We start from the raw sequence: 19,083 nt of genomic DNA, 5'->3' as shown, positions 1-19,083 counted from the left end.
GATAACATTTCATTTTCCCTTGCCATCTTGTTGATTCTTTGGTGTGCTAGGACCCTGCCTTGGAGAACCTCTCTCTGATCAGCTATGTCATTTCCTCGAGCGTGGCGAACCTGACAGTCAAGAATTTGACAAGAAACGTGACGGTTACATTAAAGCACATCCACCGGAGCCAGGTGGGAGGGGCCTGTCTGGTCTGTTCATTGACCAGAACACCTCATGCAAACTATGCCTGTAAGACTTTGCCTGAAAAAAGTAGATTCAGCAGAACCTTAGACCCTGTTAGGGCAGTGTGTAAGACTAGAATCACATAGTCACTCCGCTGGGTTTTAGCATGCCTAATAACTGCCCTCCTAATTTCCAAGAAGGAGCAGTGTAAAAAGCAAGCTCTTATTGCCAGTTTTCAGTGCTTTATATCTGCGGCTACAGGTCTGATTCTCACCTCCAAAGAGAAAGCATCTTAGTTCAGTTCACATTGAGCATCATCTATGACCTCGCTGTTCAAAGTGTGGTTTGCAGACCTGCAGCATCAGCATCACCTGGGAACTTGCTAGAAATGCAGACTCTCAGGCCCCACGCCAGACCCACTGAATCAGAATGTGCCTTTTAGCAAGGCCTCAAGGTGATTCCTATGCACGATTGCTGAGTTTAAGTGCTGACCTATATGAGACTCACTTGCTTCTAGAGACCAGTGTAAAATAAGAACTCTCCTAAAATCGGGAATGAGATTCTGAAATTTTAAAATATCGTTTTTTTTCTAATCGCTTTCCAGTTTTTTCAGTTCTGTAAATTAATTATTTGTAGTTTATCTTTCTGTTACAGGATGACTTAACAGTGAGATGTGTATTTTGGGACTTGGGCAGAAACGGTAGGTTCCAGACATAACTTTTTCAGTCTTGAGTGGGAGGGGGAGGGGGAGCAATGAGGGAGGAGCAGTGATTGGTGCATTGGCTTTGCTGATGGGGCAGACACTCTTTCCAATGCCAACAGGTGGCAGAGGAGGCTGGTCATCTGATGGCTGCTCTGTCAAAGACAGGAGGCTAAATGAAACCACCTGTACCTGCAGCCACCTTACAAGCTTCGGCGTCCTACTGGTAATATCCCCACTCTACCTGGCCTTAGATTTGGGTCTGAGGGGTAGCTGGCATCATACCATGATGTCTAATCTGATGGATAACTTTGATAGATCAGCAGATTTCATGATATTGTGGCAAAGTTATAGACCAATGAAATGACTCTTCTAATAAGCAAATGTACTTGAAGGAAAATACTTGAACATAGAAGTATTTTTTCGCATTCTATTTTTACATTTAAGTTTTTCTTTTTAAGATAGCTATAAGAGGACTAGGGAATTCAGATTAAAATGGGTAATAAAAATAGTTTGTAATGTACTTTAAAATTTTATAAAACATTTGACATAAATTATTTTATTTAATCTTCACAAAAATCCAGCAAGATAGGTAGAATAGGGAGTTGTTATTTTCATTTTAATGAAGTCAGAATTAAGACTCACTTGTTAGGTAATTGTCCACAGTCACAGAACTAAGAAATATAAGAGCCAGAAGCCAAATTCAAGTCTTTTGGCTTCTAGCCTGGTGCTTTTCCAGTGCACCATAATGCAGTGATCAAGTACATGGGCTTTGGAGTCAGCCAGACCTGAATTTGGATCCTGGCTCCTCTACTTTGTAGCTCTGTGACCCTGGGCAAATTACTTAACCTCTCTGGGCCTCAGTTTTATTATCTTTACATGATGATAATAATTGCGCCTATCTTGTAGGTTTGTTGAACGAACTATGGACGGGTACCTGAATACCCAATAAATGTAAATTATGACTCTGTTATTTATTTTAAAATATTTGGTCTTGAAAGCAACATTTTATTTTCCAGGACTTGTCTCGAACATCCTTGCCACCGGCTCAGATAATGGCCCTGACATTTATCACCTATATTGGTTGTGGGCTTTCATCAATTTTTTTGTCAGTTACTCTTGTAACCTACATAGCCTTTGAGTGAGTATCCACAACTGGAAACTTGGATTATATGACATAGCACCTCAATTGCCAAAGTGTATTAATTAAGCATGCTCCTTGGCCTAGCTTATCCTGTCCACCCATCTAGTGGGGCCACCTATATGTAAAACTTCATGGGACTTTTTGGTTTATACACTTTCTTCCTTCCACTAGTTTGTGCACTCACTGAAGGCAGGGGTTGTGTCTTAATCATCCTTGTACCCTAAAATGATGCCTGGTACCTAGCTGACATTAAGTGAGAAATGAAAGATGGATGCAGACCCCGAAACCCAAGAGCTTACAATGTGAAATAGACCATAGCTCCATGTACAGCACAAGAACTGTGTTTAATATGTTAAGTTTCTAAATAATACTGAGCAAACACAAAAGATTAAATGCATTAACGGGTGTGGGGATGAAGAAGAATAAAGGGTATCAAGTGTCACTGAAAAATACAGATACTCAATGAGTGTGGCTTTGTAGGTCAAAGCAAGAATGACATTCCAAATGACAGCATCTCCTTGGCTTATCAGAAGGGTCCCTTTGGTCACTTCTGGGGGGGATTCCAATAAATTTTGTCGGAAAAGAAATATAGGCACTTTTATTGTATTAACTAAATGAAATAATATGTAAGTTCTGGGATTTAGATTTTGGACACTGATCAGGAAATGCACAAATTTACTTTTAGTGCCAAACTTAGGGCCCAGCTGTGACTACAGATCTTCTAGTGGACCTTTGGAAATATGATTAATGAGACTAAATTACTATAAGGCCAACCATTACTCAGAATGATCTCACCAGATGTAATTTCACACACATAAACATGTACATGTCATCAGTTAGCTGTATTTTCCTATGGCTGTTTCATTTAGCTATAGTTTGAACTCTTCTTTCCATGATCTCATTTTAACTACTAACATAAGATAACAGGAGAATCTGGCTTTTTGAAGATCTGAATAGAGGAGTCTATTGTATGAGAAGCAGCACGATGCTTCTAGAAGTAGTTTGGGAGAAATGGAGGTGGGTGCTCAGAAGATTCCACTACAAACTATTTGAAAGGATGGGTCAATAGTCGGCATGTATTAAAAGGTTCCACAGAAATATAAACATGAATTTTCCATATGGTTATCACAGATGATTCGGTTTCGATTTTTCCTTTGTTGTTATCGTTGGCTTTAATGCCTCCCCCCCCACACACACATACACACCCACGCTCAAAGAGAGGAAATTTATACATATAGACATTTACCAAAAAATAAAAATAAATTGCTTAGAACACAGATATGTTCACATAAACGTTGGCAGATTGTGATGCTAATTCTTGTTTTGTGCTTTCCTTTTAGAAAGATCCGGAGGGATTACCCTTCCAAAATCCTCATCCAGCTGTGTGCAGCTCTGCTCCTGCTGAACCTGGTGTTTCTCTTGGACTCGTGGATTGCTTTGTACGACATAAGAGGCCTCTGCATTTCAGTGGCTATATTTCTGCATTATTTTCTCTTGGTCTCATTCACTTGGATGGGCCTGGAAGCGTTCCATATGTACCTGGCCCTTGTCAAAGTGTTTAATACTTACATCCGCAAATACATCCTTAAATTCTGCATTGTTGGTTGGGGTATGTATAATTTTTGCTCACACAGTGCCTGGGTTATCTCTGCTTTTTCTCCAGTGTTTTGATTTTTAATCAGAGACATTGATGAAGCAGGTCATACTTGGCAGGTTTCTAAAACAGCTTTATCCTCCTTTTCATGTTTCACTGCCCAGAGAGCAACCTCGTCAAGTCTCTTTCTAGAACACCTGTATATTTACCCTGGATTGGTTATGACCACAACACTCTGAGGTTAGGGCTATGAATCCTCTTTATCTCCAGTAACTAGAACTGGGGCTGGCACATAGAAGGTGCTCAATCAATTGAAAATATTAGCTTGGTGATAATGAGGCCAGACTGTCAGTCCCCAAGCTCCCAGCCAGCCTCACTCTGCTCTGTACCTCCCAGATTCACACATGTGCGCGGCAGTGTGCTCAGCAGGGCAGAGCGAGAGAACGTACTGATAAAACCTAGTGTAACTTCATCACCACACCGGCCCGGTATTTCAGATCATGCCACCTGTCAGTGGTGGAACACAAAGTCTTAGACGCCCCCAAGATGTTGAAGGTGTTTCTTCATTCAACTCCCCACCAAATGTAGGAGCCTCCTGGACTTGACTTACCCTTGACTAAAGATAATTTAACCTCTGCTTGAATTTTTCTATTGTTGGGGAGCTCATTACCTTCATTAAAAAACAAAAGTCAACTGAGTACATTTGAAAGATCTTACTGGCTTTATTCGCAATTCATGAATCAGGCAGCATCCCATCTAGCAGACAGAAAGGAGCTCTGAGGAGCTGTACTCAGTGAAAGACTTTTTATAGTCAGAAGGGAGCGGGAACAAGGAAGTCATTCTGGGCAATAAAGCGGGTTGGTTATTGCAAGGTTACTTTCCTTCAGGGGTGGCAGGGGTCTATCAGGCAGGTTACCTACCTAGTGCTGATAAGGTGATTTCGGATTGACTGGTTTAAGATTCCATTTCTGGGAGAGCCGAAGACTTAACTCTGTAATGGAGTTAAGTCTCAGTTTGGTGACCTGTGGCTAGCATAAGCGAATCCATTTTGGGCCTGTTGTCTTGTTTTTAATACCTTACAAGGCAGCCAATGACCATCTTCTAAAGCTGTGCAGGTCTGTTTTTCCATTAAGTTCACTTGGCTCTCTGGTGGCACTCACCCAGCGGTCTTGGTTTTGCTCTCTCAGGAAAAAAAAAATAAGCTGACACCTCTTCTGCCAAAGAGTCCTTTAGATAATCTACATGGAATATATATGTATAATGCTCTATTTCTCAATGTCTTTTCACACAAGTAATCCCATAGGAGACAAGTCAGTGAAGTTAGCAAGGCAGTTATTGCTAATACCACGTGAAGAACCTGGCTCAAAGTGATGATGTGATTTACCCTAATTTCCACAGGCTCCCTCTTCTTCTTCAGGTTAAATATTCCTTCAAGGACGTCCCTGGCCGTCCAGTGGCTAAGACTTCGCCTTCCAATGCAGGGGGTGCAGGTTCAATCCCTGGTTGGGGAGCTAAGATCCCACATGCCTCGGGCCAAAAAAACCCAAAAAACAAAAAACAGAAGTGATATTGTGACAAATTCAATAAAGACTTTAAAAATGGTCCACATCAAAACATATTTAAAAATATATGTAAATATTCCTTCAGATAGTCCCTATGCAATAGGATTGCAGACCCTTTACCTCCCTTGTCATCCTGCTTGTTATTATATCTTTGTGAAGAGTAATAGAACAACACCTTTCTAGAAAGTCACTTATTCCCAGAAAAAGAAGTCACTGCCTCTGATCTTGGGCACGGATTCCGTCTTCTTTGTACAATCCTGAACGGTCAGATTCCCTTGTCAAGGAAAAGCTCCACACCCCCAGTATTTTATTTTTAGGAAGGTGTCTCACTTAGGAAGTCACCATATGTCAGTGTCTCCGTAAGGTACAAATACAAAAGAATTAAATGAAATATTATGTTAGATGGTACCAGGTAGCTCAACCTGGCTGTGAGAAGGAATTGTTTTTCATCTACCAGAGCCTTGAGATTGTATGCCAGGCTGGTCTGTGTGCACAGAGTGTGAAGTGTCAGCGTGGGGTGGGGAGTGATGGGGTAGAGGGGTGAGACGGACTCCTTCCCAGCCCAAGGTCACTTTAAGCGGGGAGGAGCCTTTTCATTATGCTTCCTCTTAGCCCAAGTGCCCTGGGAGAGCCAGTGAGAGAGCCGGTGTAGTGGCAATCAACACCCCCAAATCAATCAGGTCAGGCATCTCAGTCCATCAACGGGTTCCAGATAATCAGTTGAGGACTTTGGGGTTCATAATGAAAGATTTTCCAGAAGTTGCTGGTAACCCTAACAGGTTGATTCTTTGGTGTATATTTTGGAGTCCTTCACTTGGCCTGCCACCTGACCCTTAAAATTACATTCCAGATGGGTCTAAGTTAAGGCTAACACTAGCTACCATAGCAGACAAACCCTGAAATGTCAGGAGCAGATAATTTCTCACTCATGTGCAGTCCAGTTAGCAGAAGTGGAGGGGTCTCTGGTCTTGTGATTTTTCAGGAGCCAAGCTGCTGGAGACTCTGTCTCAAGACAGGGCTTCCAAGGTCGCTCTGAATTTGGGAGAAAAGAGTAGAGAATCTCACTGGAGCTTTTTATGGGCTAGGCCAAGAGGTGGAGCAAATCACTTCTGTCCATGTTCCATTGGCCAAGACCTAGTCAAGTGGCCACATACACCTAGCTGTAAGAGAGGCTGGGAGATGGCCAGCCACAGCTCACCAGTCTCTGCTGTTTCAGAAGAAAATAGAACGTGATCTCTATTCTTTCTTCTCACCACCTTTGGTTATTAGAACTGTGTGTGACCGATGTTTCCCATCTTCCAGGGGTACCAGCTGTGGTTGTGACCATTGTCCTGATTATATCTCCAGATAACTATGGACTTGGATCCTATGGGAAATTCCCCAACGGGTCACCTGATGACTTGTGAGTACAAAGCCCCCCACGGAATGTTAAGTGAACTGGAAAGCAGAATTCTCCAAGAAAATGGAGGCTCTAATCAGCATATCAACTGGCTCTCATCCTAATAAAATCCAATAACATTTACAGCAGACTTTGCAGTTATATATGTAATGAGATCAGCTAGTTAGAAAAGCCATGCTACTATGTAAGTATTAAAAAAATGAATTAGGAGAAAGTATTTCGAAAATACTTTTATAAGCCTCTGATAAAAATAAAATACCAGCTACACTATATTAGTAAAGACTCATGGAATAGAGTTACTAGGATCTAAGGGGGATAAAATCTTTTAATGTTTTCAGAGAATATTTTTTAAATACTTTCAATCACCAAGTGTCCTAAAATAAACCCTCTTGGAGTTTTTCCCCTAGAGCTATAAATGGCTATGGAGATCAGAGGTTTTATCTTTTTTTTCTCTTGTAATTGTAGGAAAATGTTTCAGTAAAACAATATAGATTCATTGTTATCATTTTGAACCATATTTCAGCAAAAAAAACATTATATGTTTTCCCTGTTTTTTCCCCCCAATTCCAGTTGCTGGATCAACAGCAATGCTGTATTCTATATTACGGTTGTGGGATATTTCTGTGTGATATTTTTGCTGAACGTCAGCATGTTCATTGTGGTCCTGGTTCAACTTTGTCGAATTAAAAAGAAGAAGCAACTGGGAGCCCAGCGAAAAACCAGTATTCAAGATCTCAGGAGCGTCGCTGGCCTTACGTTTTTACTAGGAATTACTTGGGGCTTTGCCTTCTTTGCCTGGGGACCAGTTAATGTCACCTTCATGTATCTCTTTGCCATCTTTAACACCTTACAAGGTAAGCTCTACAGCACTAAATACACACTGAATGACCCAGTCGAACTGAAAAATATTGCTACTAAAAGTTAGAGTATCTGCAAAGTGGCTTACTTAGTAGCTTAAGATACAATCATTGAAAAACAGATTTAACTTTGAGAAAGGGTGCTCTGAGAGCCTTGGAAGAAAGGCTAAATTCACTAAATTCAAGAAGTGCTCCTTTTTTCCTCCTTATCCATCACTACCTCCTGGGAGGGAATAAACATATCAAGGGGAACCTACCAGGAACTGTTTCTGGGAGAGTCAATCACTCTTCCTTCACCTGGTTCCTTACCTTTTTTTCCTTTAACTTTTTTATTGAAGTAGAACATGCATACAGAAAAGTGCACATACCCATAAATGTCCCCATGAGGTCTCACCACTCTGACCTCCTAGGTCTGTGTTTGATTTGAAGACAATGATAAATGTGAAGTCAATGGTAGCAGCCTGGCCCAGTGCTTAATCCCGCACAGTTGCTCTGCCCTGACATGCAGCGGGAAGGGCAGGCTCTGTGTGTGACCCTTGACCTCGGAGCTTCCCCTTTGTTAATGAAGCCCAGCCGCAGTCATTTGGGAACCCTCTTCCATTGTATTCTTTTTTTTTTTCCTTTGGTCTCATTGTATTCTTTTTTTTTTTTTTAATTTATTTATTTATTTTTGGCTGTGTTGGGTCTTCGTTTCTGTGCGAGGGCTTTCTCTAGTTGTGGCGAGCGGGGGTCACTCTTCATCGCAGTGTGCAGGCCTCTCCCTATCGTGGCCTCTCTTGTTGTGGAGCACAGGCTCCAGACACGCAGGCTCAGCAGTTGTGGCTCACGGGCCCAGTCGCTCCGCGGCATGTGGGATCTTCCCAGACCAGGGCTCGAACCCGTGTCCCCTGCATTGGCAGGCAGACTCCCAACCACTGCGCCACCAGGGAAGCCCTCATTGTATTCTTTAGGAAAGCAAATTTCTCGTTCTTTTAGATCAGCATTATAAAAGAGTTGTCAGCTGTGATTAATTATTTTTCAATATATATATATTTTTTTGGTTGCGTTGTGTCTTCATTGCTGCGTGCGGGCTTTCTCTAGTTGCGGCGAGCGGGGGCTACTCTTCGTTGCTGTGCCCGGGCTTCTCATTGCAGTGGCTTCTCTTGTTGCGGAGCACGGGCTCTAGAGTGCAGGCTCAGTAGTTGTGGCACGTGGGCTCAGTAGTTGTGTCTCGCGGGCTCTAGAGCGCAGGCTCAGTAGTTGTGGTGCACAGGCTTAGTTGCTCCACAGCATGCGGGATCTTCCCAGACCAGGGATCGAACCCATGTCCCCTGCATTGGCAGGCAGATTCTTAACCACTGTGCCACCAGGGAAGTCCCAGCTGTGATTAATTGTTCATGGACGCACTTTGGCATTAAAAGCAGAGCAGGCTAATAAGTTTACGTTACAATAACAATCATTCGTGTCCCTTGGTTTCCTTTTATTCCAAATCCTCTGTGGGGATGCCTTTTAACTGCATTCTCATCCACTCGTTTTCATCTTTTCCTGGTGGCTTTTAGCTCCCATAGCATTCTCCTGTAGTTCTTTAAGGCAATATAGTTCATTAACCTGAGATTGAATTCAAATGCCTAATTTGGCTACCCGTTCTTATTTTATTTCGAGGAAGCCAGTTAATGTGCTTGCTGGTTACATACAGTTGTTCATTTTTACCTACAATGTACAGTTCCTGAACTGGTATATCCAGGTGTTGGACTACTTAGAAAAGTTTTATTTGCCAACAATGGCATGCTAAAAGTAAGAGACACTTATTTTAAAGAGAAAACATATATGCCCAAATCACACTAATCGTAAACATGAAAGCAAGGTACCTACCCTCACATATTTACTGTGGAAACTGAACCTGCCTCTTTTTCATTTCCCTAGAATGACTTCTCATTAGAATATGAGTGGACAGAAAGAATGTATTGTTTCATTTAGAAAAGGGAACTAAAGCCTAATTCACAGGGCTTTGGGGTTGATAAAAGGAGAGGTGTGTACAGGTTCTGATTTGGGCCTTGGGTACCCCCATTTTGATCTCTCCCCTAATGCAACCAAGTGTAGCTGCCCAGGGTGGCAGGTGGACAAAGGTGTGCAGTACTCGAGATATCAGTCTTTAGGCTGGGCACGTGTACCTTACTAGAAGCAAACCTGATATTTTAACATGAAGGTTTTAAAGTAGATAGATTGGGGGCTGGGGAGAAGGAGAACTCAATTCGCCCATTCATTCTGCTAATATTTGTTTGCGTTCAAAGCCTTGGGGAGTGGTAGTGAGGGGACTGTGTGGGGAGCCCTGCACCTGCATGCAGTGGGGGGTGGAGGCAGAGCCTGAGGGCCTCTTCAGGTCTGTAGTGTTGCTCTCTTTGTGGCCAGGACACCACTGGAGAATTTCCTTGAGCCTGTCACAGGGAGGCTGGAAGGTAGACAAGGCTATGGCTGCAGTGCCCCAGGCTTCGGAGGAAGAGGGGAAGGCCCAGGGAAGGGATGTGGCTGTGGACTGGAGAGGAGGAGCGGGGGATGTGAGACAAAGGAGGAGATGGCATTTGACAGAACTTGGAAATCGATTACGCATATGGAGGGACGGGGAGGTAGGAGCTGTGGACTGAAATTAAAATAGCACAGGGACTTCCCTGGTGGCCCAGTGGTTAAGACTCAGCACTCCCGATGCAGGGGGCCTGGGTTCAATCCCTGGTCAGGGAACTAGATCCCACATGCCGCAACTAAGCCCTGGTACAGCCAAATAAATAAATATTAAGGAAAAAAAAAAAAGCACAATGTGAGAGCTGTGAGTTTCAGTTTTCTTTGGGGGACTATAGTCCGGGAGACAGCCACTCAGAAAGCTCTGAAGAACTGCTCTGAAGAGGTAAGGTGGGAGATCAGCATATGTGTGAGTTTGGAGAAGGGGTATGTACACTCAAGCACACATCTCGGCAGAAGGTTACTGCTTGTCACAAGGCACAGATATCTTAGCTAATGCTTTTGGTGCTTTCCTAAGTGTGGGAAGATGCAAGAAACTGGGTTCATAAAATTTTCTCCTGAAAATACCTAACTATCCGAAGGCCTTTTCTACCAGTTTTCCCAGAGCACAGAGCACCTCATGCCTGATCTCCATCCTGAAATCCTTTCAGGGTGTGTTGAAGGTCAGTGACTGCAGTGGCTTATGACTCAATCCTTGTAGAGCTGGATGGCCAGCAACATTCTTTAGTTGGCAGAGCCTAGGTCTGAGCTGGCATCCTGGGTAGATGGCTCGTATTTCCAAAGATAGGGAAGGCCAATGACAGGAGGTGAGAGGTGAGACAATGAGTTTAATTTTGGACATATGAAGTGATATTCTATTTTTTTTTTTTAATTAATTATTTATTTATTTATTTATGGCTGTGTTGGGTCTTCGTTTCTGTGTGAGGGCTTTCTCCAGTTGTGGCAAGCGGGGGCCACTCCTCACCGCGGTGCGCGGGCCTCTCACTATCGCGGCCTCTCTTGTTGCGGAGCACAGGCTCCAGACGCGCAGGCTCAGCAACTGTGGCTCACGGGCCCAGTTGCTCCGCGGCATGCGGGATCCTCCCAGACCAGGGCTCGAACCCGTGTCCCCTGCATCGGCAGGCAGACTCTCAACCACTGCGCCACCAGGGAAGCCCGAAGTGATATTCTTTTTATAAGTATTTTTTTAATCTTACAAAGAGAGTCCTCCCAGGGTACCTTTCGATAGCAAACTTTCCCAGGACTTTGGGCTTTATTTTCAATCTGCAAAATTTCATTTTGCCTGTGGCTGCCAAAGATTTTTTTTTTTTTAAATACTGTACGCCTCTGTAGCTTTTTATTTTTTAATTATTTATTTATTTATTTATTTATTTTTGGCTGTGTTGGGTCTTTGTTTCTGTGCGAGGGCTTTCTCTAGTTGCGGCGAGCAGGGGCCACTCTTCATCGCGGCGCGCGGGCCTCTCACTATCGCGGTCTCTCTTGTTGCGGAGCACAGGCTCCAGACGCGCAGGCTCAGTAGTTGTGGCTCACGGGCCTAGTTGCTCCGCGGCATGTGGGATCTTCCCAGACCAGGGCTTGAACCCGTGTCCCCTGCATTGGCAGGTGGATTCTCAACCACTGCGCCACCAGGGAAGCCCGCTGCCAAAGATTTTATCTTTTGTGCAGAGTAAGCTCATGACATTCAAGTCTTAGTTTGGAATTCATTGTGTTATGTTTTTTCCCCCCTCCCCATAGGATTTTTCATATTCATCTTTTACTGTGTAGCAAAAGAGAATGTCAGAAAGCAGTGGAGGCGGTATCTGTGTTGTGGAAAGTTACGACTGGCTGAAAATTCTGGTAAAGATTTACCTTACTTTTTCTCCTTCTCTTAAAGCTTGAGGAAAAGATTGTATAAGTTAAGATCCAAAGCAATTAATGCCAAAGGAACATCGGATCCGGAAAGCAATGAATGGAGCCTGCTCAACACAAAATATCCATTGTGAACATTAGGAAAAAAACCTAGTGAATTAAAAACCAATTATTCACATCTGGGAACTTAGTGAGCAATAGAATTAGTGGCCTGGCTGCTTCTTGAACGAAGCAACAGTGAAATTTTTAGAATTCATTTCCTTTTGAGTGCATGCTTTCCATTTGTCCAAAGAAATTTTTAATATTTACCTTCCTAACTTTTTAAGTCTTGACTCAACCTTTTTTCCACAGGTCCTGGTTGTCAGTGACTTCATTTATTTGTTATTGGGCCAGACTTTATATATAAGCCTTAGCATACATTTGGTTATTTTGAAGTTGTTTTCAGCTATGCCCTGCTGGCTTATAGAGCAAATAGCTCATTTTTAAGAAAATAAGAAAAACGAAGTGCTCTTTGAAAATCTAAATTCCTTTTGCATAAAAATTACCCATGAATACAGACTTTGCAGTATTGCAAAGATCTGGTTGCACAAGATTGGAAAATGGTAGTACCTAGAGTTCCATCATTTGCCTGGATTGAAGAGCCATTAGTCATCACAGCAGGTCGATTTGTGTTCTTGTGAAGACAGTCCTTGGCTCTGAAATATTACCTAATTCAGTGGATATTTATAGACACAATCAAATTAGCTTGGCCTTTAGTTCCCAGAGAACATAGGTTACTTTTAACCAGGCAGTCATTTAAAGGACGAATGTATACAGTCTTAAATGAAAATACATTTTATCACACCAACCTGTGAAATGTGGGATTCTCTGTAAGATCTGGAAGCGAGAGATCAGTTGCTTAGAACGAGTTAGGCTGTGACCTGTCTCCTGCATCTGAGTTTCAACATTCTGCCCTGTTTTTCTGTAATGCTTACCCTACTGTAGACTGGAGTAAAACTGCTACTAATGGTTTAAAGAAGCAGACTGTAAACCAAGGAGTCTCGAGCTCTTCAAATTCCTTACAGTCAAACAGTAATTCTACCCAGTCCACCACGCTGCTAGTGAATAATGATTGCTCAGGACTCACGAGCGGAAACGGTACGTATGTCTCAATATAGTATTTCTCAAGCTAGTGTTTGTTGTATTAAAGCACTTTTGTCCTTTAATGGCATTTTTGCTAAGCAAAGTGTATAATTACATGTATGACTAGTGGATCAAAATGTGGTTCCCTTACAAAAGAGAAAGTTTATTAATCCAAGTTCATTCATTTTAGAGCAGTTTTTTTTTTTAAGATTTACGGGTTGATTTTTTTTAAAGATTTAATTTTTCACGATGGGAATTGATGATGACCTAAAAGTTTTAATGTGGCAAATCCTGACTTAAGTATTGCCCAAAGACTTCAGTCCTATGCTATTTCTGTGCAAGCAGTACCTAAAATAGTCAGTAAGACTATATCAATTTTTTAGTATATCTATAATTATACACATCTTCAACACTTTTAAACCTTCCTATTTTTTGCTTGTCATGTTTGTTCATTCTTTTCCACAGTGTGGCTGCCTTGTGACAGCGCCCAAATCCCCATGAATATATCAAATACTGAAAGATGAATTGTGACCTGTATTGGTGACTATATATGTCTGCAGTATACGTACAGATCATTGCTGCTGTGCCTCCTTTACTCATTAATTCTGACATTTCTAGCTAGAACTTCCATTACGTTTTTTTTCTTTCATAAGACTGGGCAGTTCATTACTCATAAAAACTTATCTGTTTCTCTCTTTTTTGGCTTCTTAATATGTCTTTTGCATTTTTATAAAAACTTAAATTCTGCTGGTATACTTTCTCCTTTCCTGGAGAATTTGCCTTTACTTATCATTTTAGAATATTAGTTATTTGCATGACAAATTCAGATAAATTTCTGAGAAGGTTCATATACTTACCAGATAATTTTCTAGCTTCCCAAAGATGGGAGGTCCTACTGGTTTGTATAGACTTTTAAGATACAAGAGGAGGGGCTTCCCTGGTGGCGCAGTGGTTAAGAATCCGCCTGCTAATGCCGGGGACACGGGTTCGAGCCCTGGTCCGGGAGGATCCCCCATGCCGCAGAGCAGCTAAGCCCGTGCACCACAACTACTGAGCCTGTGCTCTAGAGCCCGCGAGCCACAACTACTGAGCCCGCGTGCCACAACTACTGAAGCCCGTGCGCCTAGAGCCCGTGCTGCACAACAAGAGAAGCCACCGCAATGAGAAGCCCGCACACCACAACAAAGTGTAGCCCCCGCTCGCTGCAATAGAGAAAGCCCACACGCAGCAACGAAGACCCAATGCAGCCAAAAATAAACTAATTAATTTAAAAAACTTTTTTTAAATAAATAAAATAAAATACAAGAGGAGGCCTCTAAATCAAGGTTTCTCAACCTCGGCACAGTTAACATTTGGGGCTAGATATCTCTCTGTCGTGGGGCCTGTTCTGTGCATTTGAGAGTGTCTAGCAGCACCCCTGGTCTCCACCCACCAGGTACCAGTAGCACCCAGCCGCTCACCCCCCACAGCTGTGACAACTAAAAATATCTTCCAGTATTGTGAAATGTTCCCTGGGGAATAAAACACCCCCACCCCCTGGTTGTTGAGAACCATTGCCATATCAGATGAGAAACAGTTGCCATGGGGCCTTAGCTCTTTATTGTAGATACCAGAGGGAGAGCTGGGCTCTTTGCCAAGTAGCTGTAGCGGGAGTGACTCAGTGCAGGTAAACACAGTAGAGGCAGTGGCAGTCAATGCTGATTCCTAAGTTAGTGGGAGAAACCGAGTTCAAAGTAGAGAAATCAGAGCTGTGAGCTGAGTCATCAAGATCCCTAAGAGGGCTTCCCTGGTGGCGCAGTGGTTGAGAATCTGCCTGCCAATGCAGGGGACACGGGTTCGAGCCCTGGTCTGGGAGGATCCCACATGCCGCGGAGCAGCTGGGCCCGTGAGCCACAACTACTGAGCCTGCGCTCCGCGACAAGAGAGGCCGCGATAATCAGAGGCCCGCGCACCGTGATGAACAGTGGCCCCCACTTGCTGCAACTAGGGAAAGCCCTCGCACAGAAGCGAGGACCCAACACAGCCATAAATAAATAAATAAATAAAATTAAAAAAAAAAAGATCCCTAAGAATCACAACATATCAGTCAAGCCTACTGGTTTGGATAGAAGTGTTTGGGGCTCTTAAAACCAGATTTTTCCATATTCTAGAAGGAACTGAGAGATGAAGCCTCACTTGCCTAGCCTACCAATATGTTGCCATCCTTCGGAGAATCAGATTGAATGGAGGCAGCACATTTTGTACAACTGTTTGACGTGGCTGATTTCGCACAGCTATTTTCCATGGCTGACAGTGAGGGTGGGGTACATTTTAGGCCACCAAAATGGCCACGTGTTTAATACCACATAACCTGGACATCAGATAGACATCCCTGACTCCTCAGTCTGCACATCAGGATCTGGGATGGATGACAGATAAAGAAGCTGGAAGTTTAACAGTTTGTTTATTATACCAGGTCAAGTTGTTCCTGCACAAGAATGTCCTCAAACCAAAATGCCTAAATCCGAACAGCAGCCTCAGACAGTCACTTGCCCATCTCTGTGCGCAGAGATGGAGCTGAGGTAGCCGCATCCATCACCTAGTGTGGGTGAATACTACATATTTCAGTTATGCCTTGGACGCCTGGCTGCTAGCAGCCATCTCACTCAGTACACAGGGCCCCAAGCTCACAGTTTGGAAGAGACATCACATGTTGACTCTTTCGCTTCTGAGCCATGTAACCTTAAGCAAAGCACTTACTTTCTGACACCTTTGTTCCATCGTCTGTGAAATGGGGATAATAATAGCACTCATCCCGTAGGGTAGTAAATGAGATAATTCTTATAAAGTTCTCAGCACTATCATTATTAGTATAATTATGGCACGAACTAACAATTGGGCTTATTATTCAGCTTTCTACATTGTCTTCAAATGGTGTAACGGTCAAAAAGATGGTGCCAAGGAGCTAGAGGATCTCAGCAGCTGTGCCCACCCCACCCCCGCCAACACACACACACACACACACACACACACACACACACACACACACACAATTCAGGGCCTGCCTGGGGTTGGGGAGGCCCACCTGCTCCCTGGCCTGGACTCTGAGGTTGGACCCTGTTGTTTCCTCCTGGGAATCAGTCTTATCCTGATTTAGTCAGAGGGGCTGGTTTAGTGTATGAGAGATGATTTTTTTTCTTGCCAGGACTGTTGTCACTCTGGGTTTCTCTGGTACAAAGTTTTACTTTATAGGAATCTTAGGGAACCGAGAACCTTGTGAGGGATCTCTGTTAACCTTTGGGAGAGACCAGAATATTACCTTAAGTTATATTACACATACGCTACTACTTGAAGGCAATAGATGTTCAACCAGAGTTAGGAAATGGGCCTTTTAAAATCAAAAACATTGCTTTGCTTCATATTTTGACCGTTTCATTTAAAAAAAGCTACCATAGAGAGCTGGTTTCTGAATCATTCTCCAATTTGTTTTGCCTACTTTGAGTGGTCTTAGGAAAGGAATGAAAAGTAAATAAAATATGACAATATATCAGACCTATTTTTTTAAAAAAAGACATGCTCTACATGTGCATACTTAAGAATAAAGTGACGTTTGTTTATTTTGAAAATGCTTTCTGTGGATACTTCATGACGCTGATTTTGTTTTTCCTCATACAGCGAATGCTTCTACAGAGAAGAATGGTTTTTCTTTCAGTCTTCAGAATGGAGATGTGTGCCTCCATGATTTCACTGGAAAACAGCACATGTTTAATGAGAAAGAAGATTCCTGCAATGGTAAAAACCGTATCGCTCTAAGAAGGACTTCAAAGCGGGGAAGCTTACACTTTATTGAGCAAATGTGATTCCTTTTCCTAAAATCAAAGCATGTTGCTTGACAGTGTGAAAATGTCCAATCTTACTTTTTACACAATGTGAGTTGTATGAAAATCAACTAATTTTATACTCAGCAACTTCTGGAGGAGCATAAGCTAATTGAGGGCAATGGTTGCTATTGGAACAGGAAACCAAGACATTATACCATGGTTCTTAGACATTTGTGATTTGGTTTTTTATCCTTCATTTTAAAAGAAGACTGGTTTTAAACAACACACTAAGAATAAGACTCGTTTTTAAAAAATCAAAGTAGTTCATTTCCAGCCCCAGTTAAAGATGCTAAGTTATCTTTGATAACATTATATAAAGCCACTGTTGACTTCAGCCTGTTGGTGAGTTTCGTTGTGCATGCCTTTGTTGTAAATAAGCTAAATTCTAGTGACCCACATGTCAAAAATCTTACTTCTACATTTTTGGTATTTATTTTCTACTGTGTAAATTTCTTTCTTTGTAGAATCACGGTTGTGTTGTTGTGTCTAATGTGATAATTCAGAAAATTCTTGCTGATTCAGTGAACTCTAAAGCTCCTTTTGGAGATTATATGGGATGTGAAATACAGGAACTTCACTGAAATCAAGAAATAATGACGCCAGCCAGACTGGAAAAATGTAAGCAGATAGTGCCACAGTTAGCTCGTACAGTGCCTTGGAGTGAGTTAGAAAAAGGTGCCGCCACTGGGCAGACACAGCCCCACGGGCTCATGATTTGGCAAACAGAATGAGGGCCATATTTTAGCCCCACTCACCCTCTTGGGGACACCGTTGTTCAGGGTACCACCTGTACAACCGTACATAGCATCCAATACCGACACACATCTCCTGACCTCTTCCCTAATCATCAGATTATGGAAGCTGCACCAAGATGTTTAGCTTAATACCTTGGTCACAGAGAGGGAAGGAACTGTAATCTAGACTATATGGTAGAAAAATCGTGAATGTGGAAGAGATACACACACTGCCACTTCTCAAATCCCCAGAGCCTTTCAGAAAAGGGGAGTAGAGTAGGATTACTTTTTGAAAGAGATGTACATTAAAAAAAATCGTATTGCTGTTCTTTAAAAAGCAACTGCATGGTACTTTGTTGATTGCTATGACTGGTACACTCTGGCCCAGTCAGAGCTATAATTATTTTTTTAAAAGAATTGTCTTGATGAGTGTATAGTGACAAGGGGGAGCAGCTATTGGGAACAGTGAACTATCCTGCAATGCTATTGTTTCCATATGTATCAAACCCTGATTGCTCCTAGTCATAGCGAGTCTATCTTGCTTCCTACCTACAACTGCTTGAGCAGTGCCTCAAGTATGTCCTTATTAGGAACATTTCAAAAACCTTTAGTTAGGTCTTTCACTAAGGTTCCCTTGCATATATTTCAAGTGAATGTTGTATCCCAGACTAACCACAGTAATAATGTAATACACTTCTGTGAGTGCTGATTTGTCTTTGCAATATTTCTTCTCCGATTTATTTAATTGTCTTGTATTTATACGTTAAAATTGACAAAAATGTTAAAATTGCCAAAATAAATTCGCAATTAAGTCCTTTAAGTTTGAGAACTTTCACAAAAGGAAAACATTTGTGATCTCTTTTCCTGGTGGTGGAGCTTGGAAGCGGTAGGACCACCCTGATGAAGGCAACTCGACAGTAGCATCCTTTGGCAGACAGCAGGCACGCTGTGACCGTGAAGTCAGAGCAAGGATTGTCCTGCCTCCCGAGATTGCTTTCTGAGGTCTCTTTTTCATTTTCCTCTTGCTCTTTCAAGATTATCTCTTTAACGCACGTTGCCATTGGCTCACACAAGCCCCAGATTTGGATCCCCTCCAAGTGTCTGCTTCTTCAGCATCAAACAGTAGGATTTCAAGAAGGTGAGGATCGGAATTGGGGTTTCTGGGGAGCTGATTAGCATATAGGAGCCACAAATGGGGAAAGCTGGCCTCAACTCTACAAGAGGTCTCTGAGCAATCTCTCCTTCCACGATGCTCAGTTGCCTCAAAGATGTTGAGTACTAATTTGATGAGAGAGGTGGTGAGATACTCTAGATTTGGGGGTGAGATATCAGAAACCAAATCTCCCAAAGCAGATTATGTAAACAAAGTGTACACAAAAGGATACACAATGTCTCAAATCTCCCAAAGCAGATTATGTAAACAAAGTGTACACAAAAGGATACACAATGTCTGACAACCTTTAGGTCCTGCCTCCCACCCCTTATTTTTCCTACTGTGTTTTGTGTCTGGCTACAGTCCTTAAGCCAAATTCTCGTCTGTATTTTTACTTCAGACAGATAAGGGGCAGGACAGAGAGAATGTCCCTGAGAAGCATCCTCCTTTGG

The 19,083-nt window shown here is 42.5% G+C and overlaps 1 protein-coding gene across 3 annotated transcripts in view; it reads left to right on the top strand.

Annotated features, from left to right (window-relative positions):
- Positions 1-18,298, top strand: part of ADGRG2 (adhesion G protein-coupled receptor G2) — a 76,464-nt gene extending 58,166 nt beyond the window's left edge. For all 3 annotated transcript variants that reach the window (XM_057538900.1, XM_057538899.1, XM_057538898.1), the window contains 10 exons: positions 51-173; positions 820-865; positions 988-1,091; positions 1,885-2,006; positions 3,350-3,618; positions 6,468-6,567; positions 7,135-7,418; positions 11,649-11,750; positions 12,747-12,899; positions 16,539-18,298. In XM_057538900.1, the coding sequence (XP_057394883.1) occupies positions 51-173; positions 820-865; positions 988-1,091; positions 1,885-2,006; positions 3,350-3,618; positions 6,468-6,567; positions 7,135-7,418; positions 11,649-11,750; positions 12,747-12,899; positions 16,539-16,723 (1,488 nt within the window). In that variant the 3' untranslated portion in view covers positions 16,724-18,298. The remainder of the gene's footprint in view (positions 1-50; positions 174-819; positions 866-987; positions 1,092-1,884; positions 2,007-3,349; positions 3,619-6,467; positions 6,568-7,134; positions 7,419-11,648; positions 11,751-12,746; positions 12,900-16,538) is intronic.
- Positions 18,299-19,083: the final 785 nt, after the last annotated feature.

This window comes from Balaenoptera acutorostrata, chromosome X (genome assembly GCF_949987535.1).
Source record: "Balaenoptera acutorostrata chromosome X, mBalAcu1.1, whole genome shotgun sequence".
NCBI classification, from domain to species: Eukaryota; Metazoa; Chordata; class Mammalia; order Artiodactyla; family Balaenopteridae; genus Balaenoptera; species Balaenoptera acutorostrata.
Note: the sequence above shows the minus strand (reverse complement) of the source record. Positions and strands in the feature narration are given on the sequence as shown.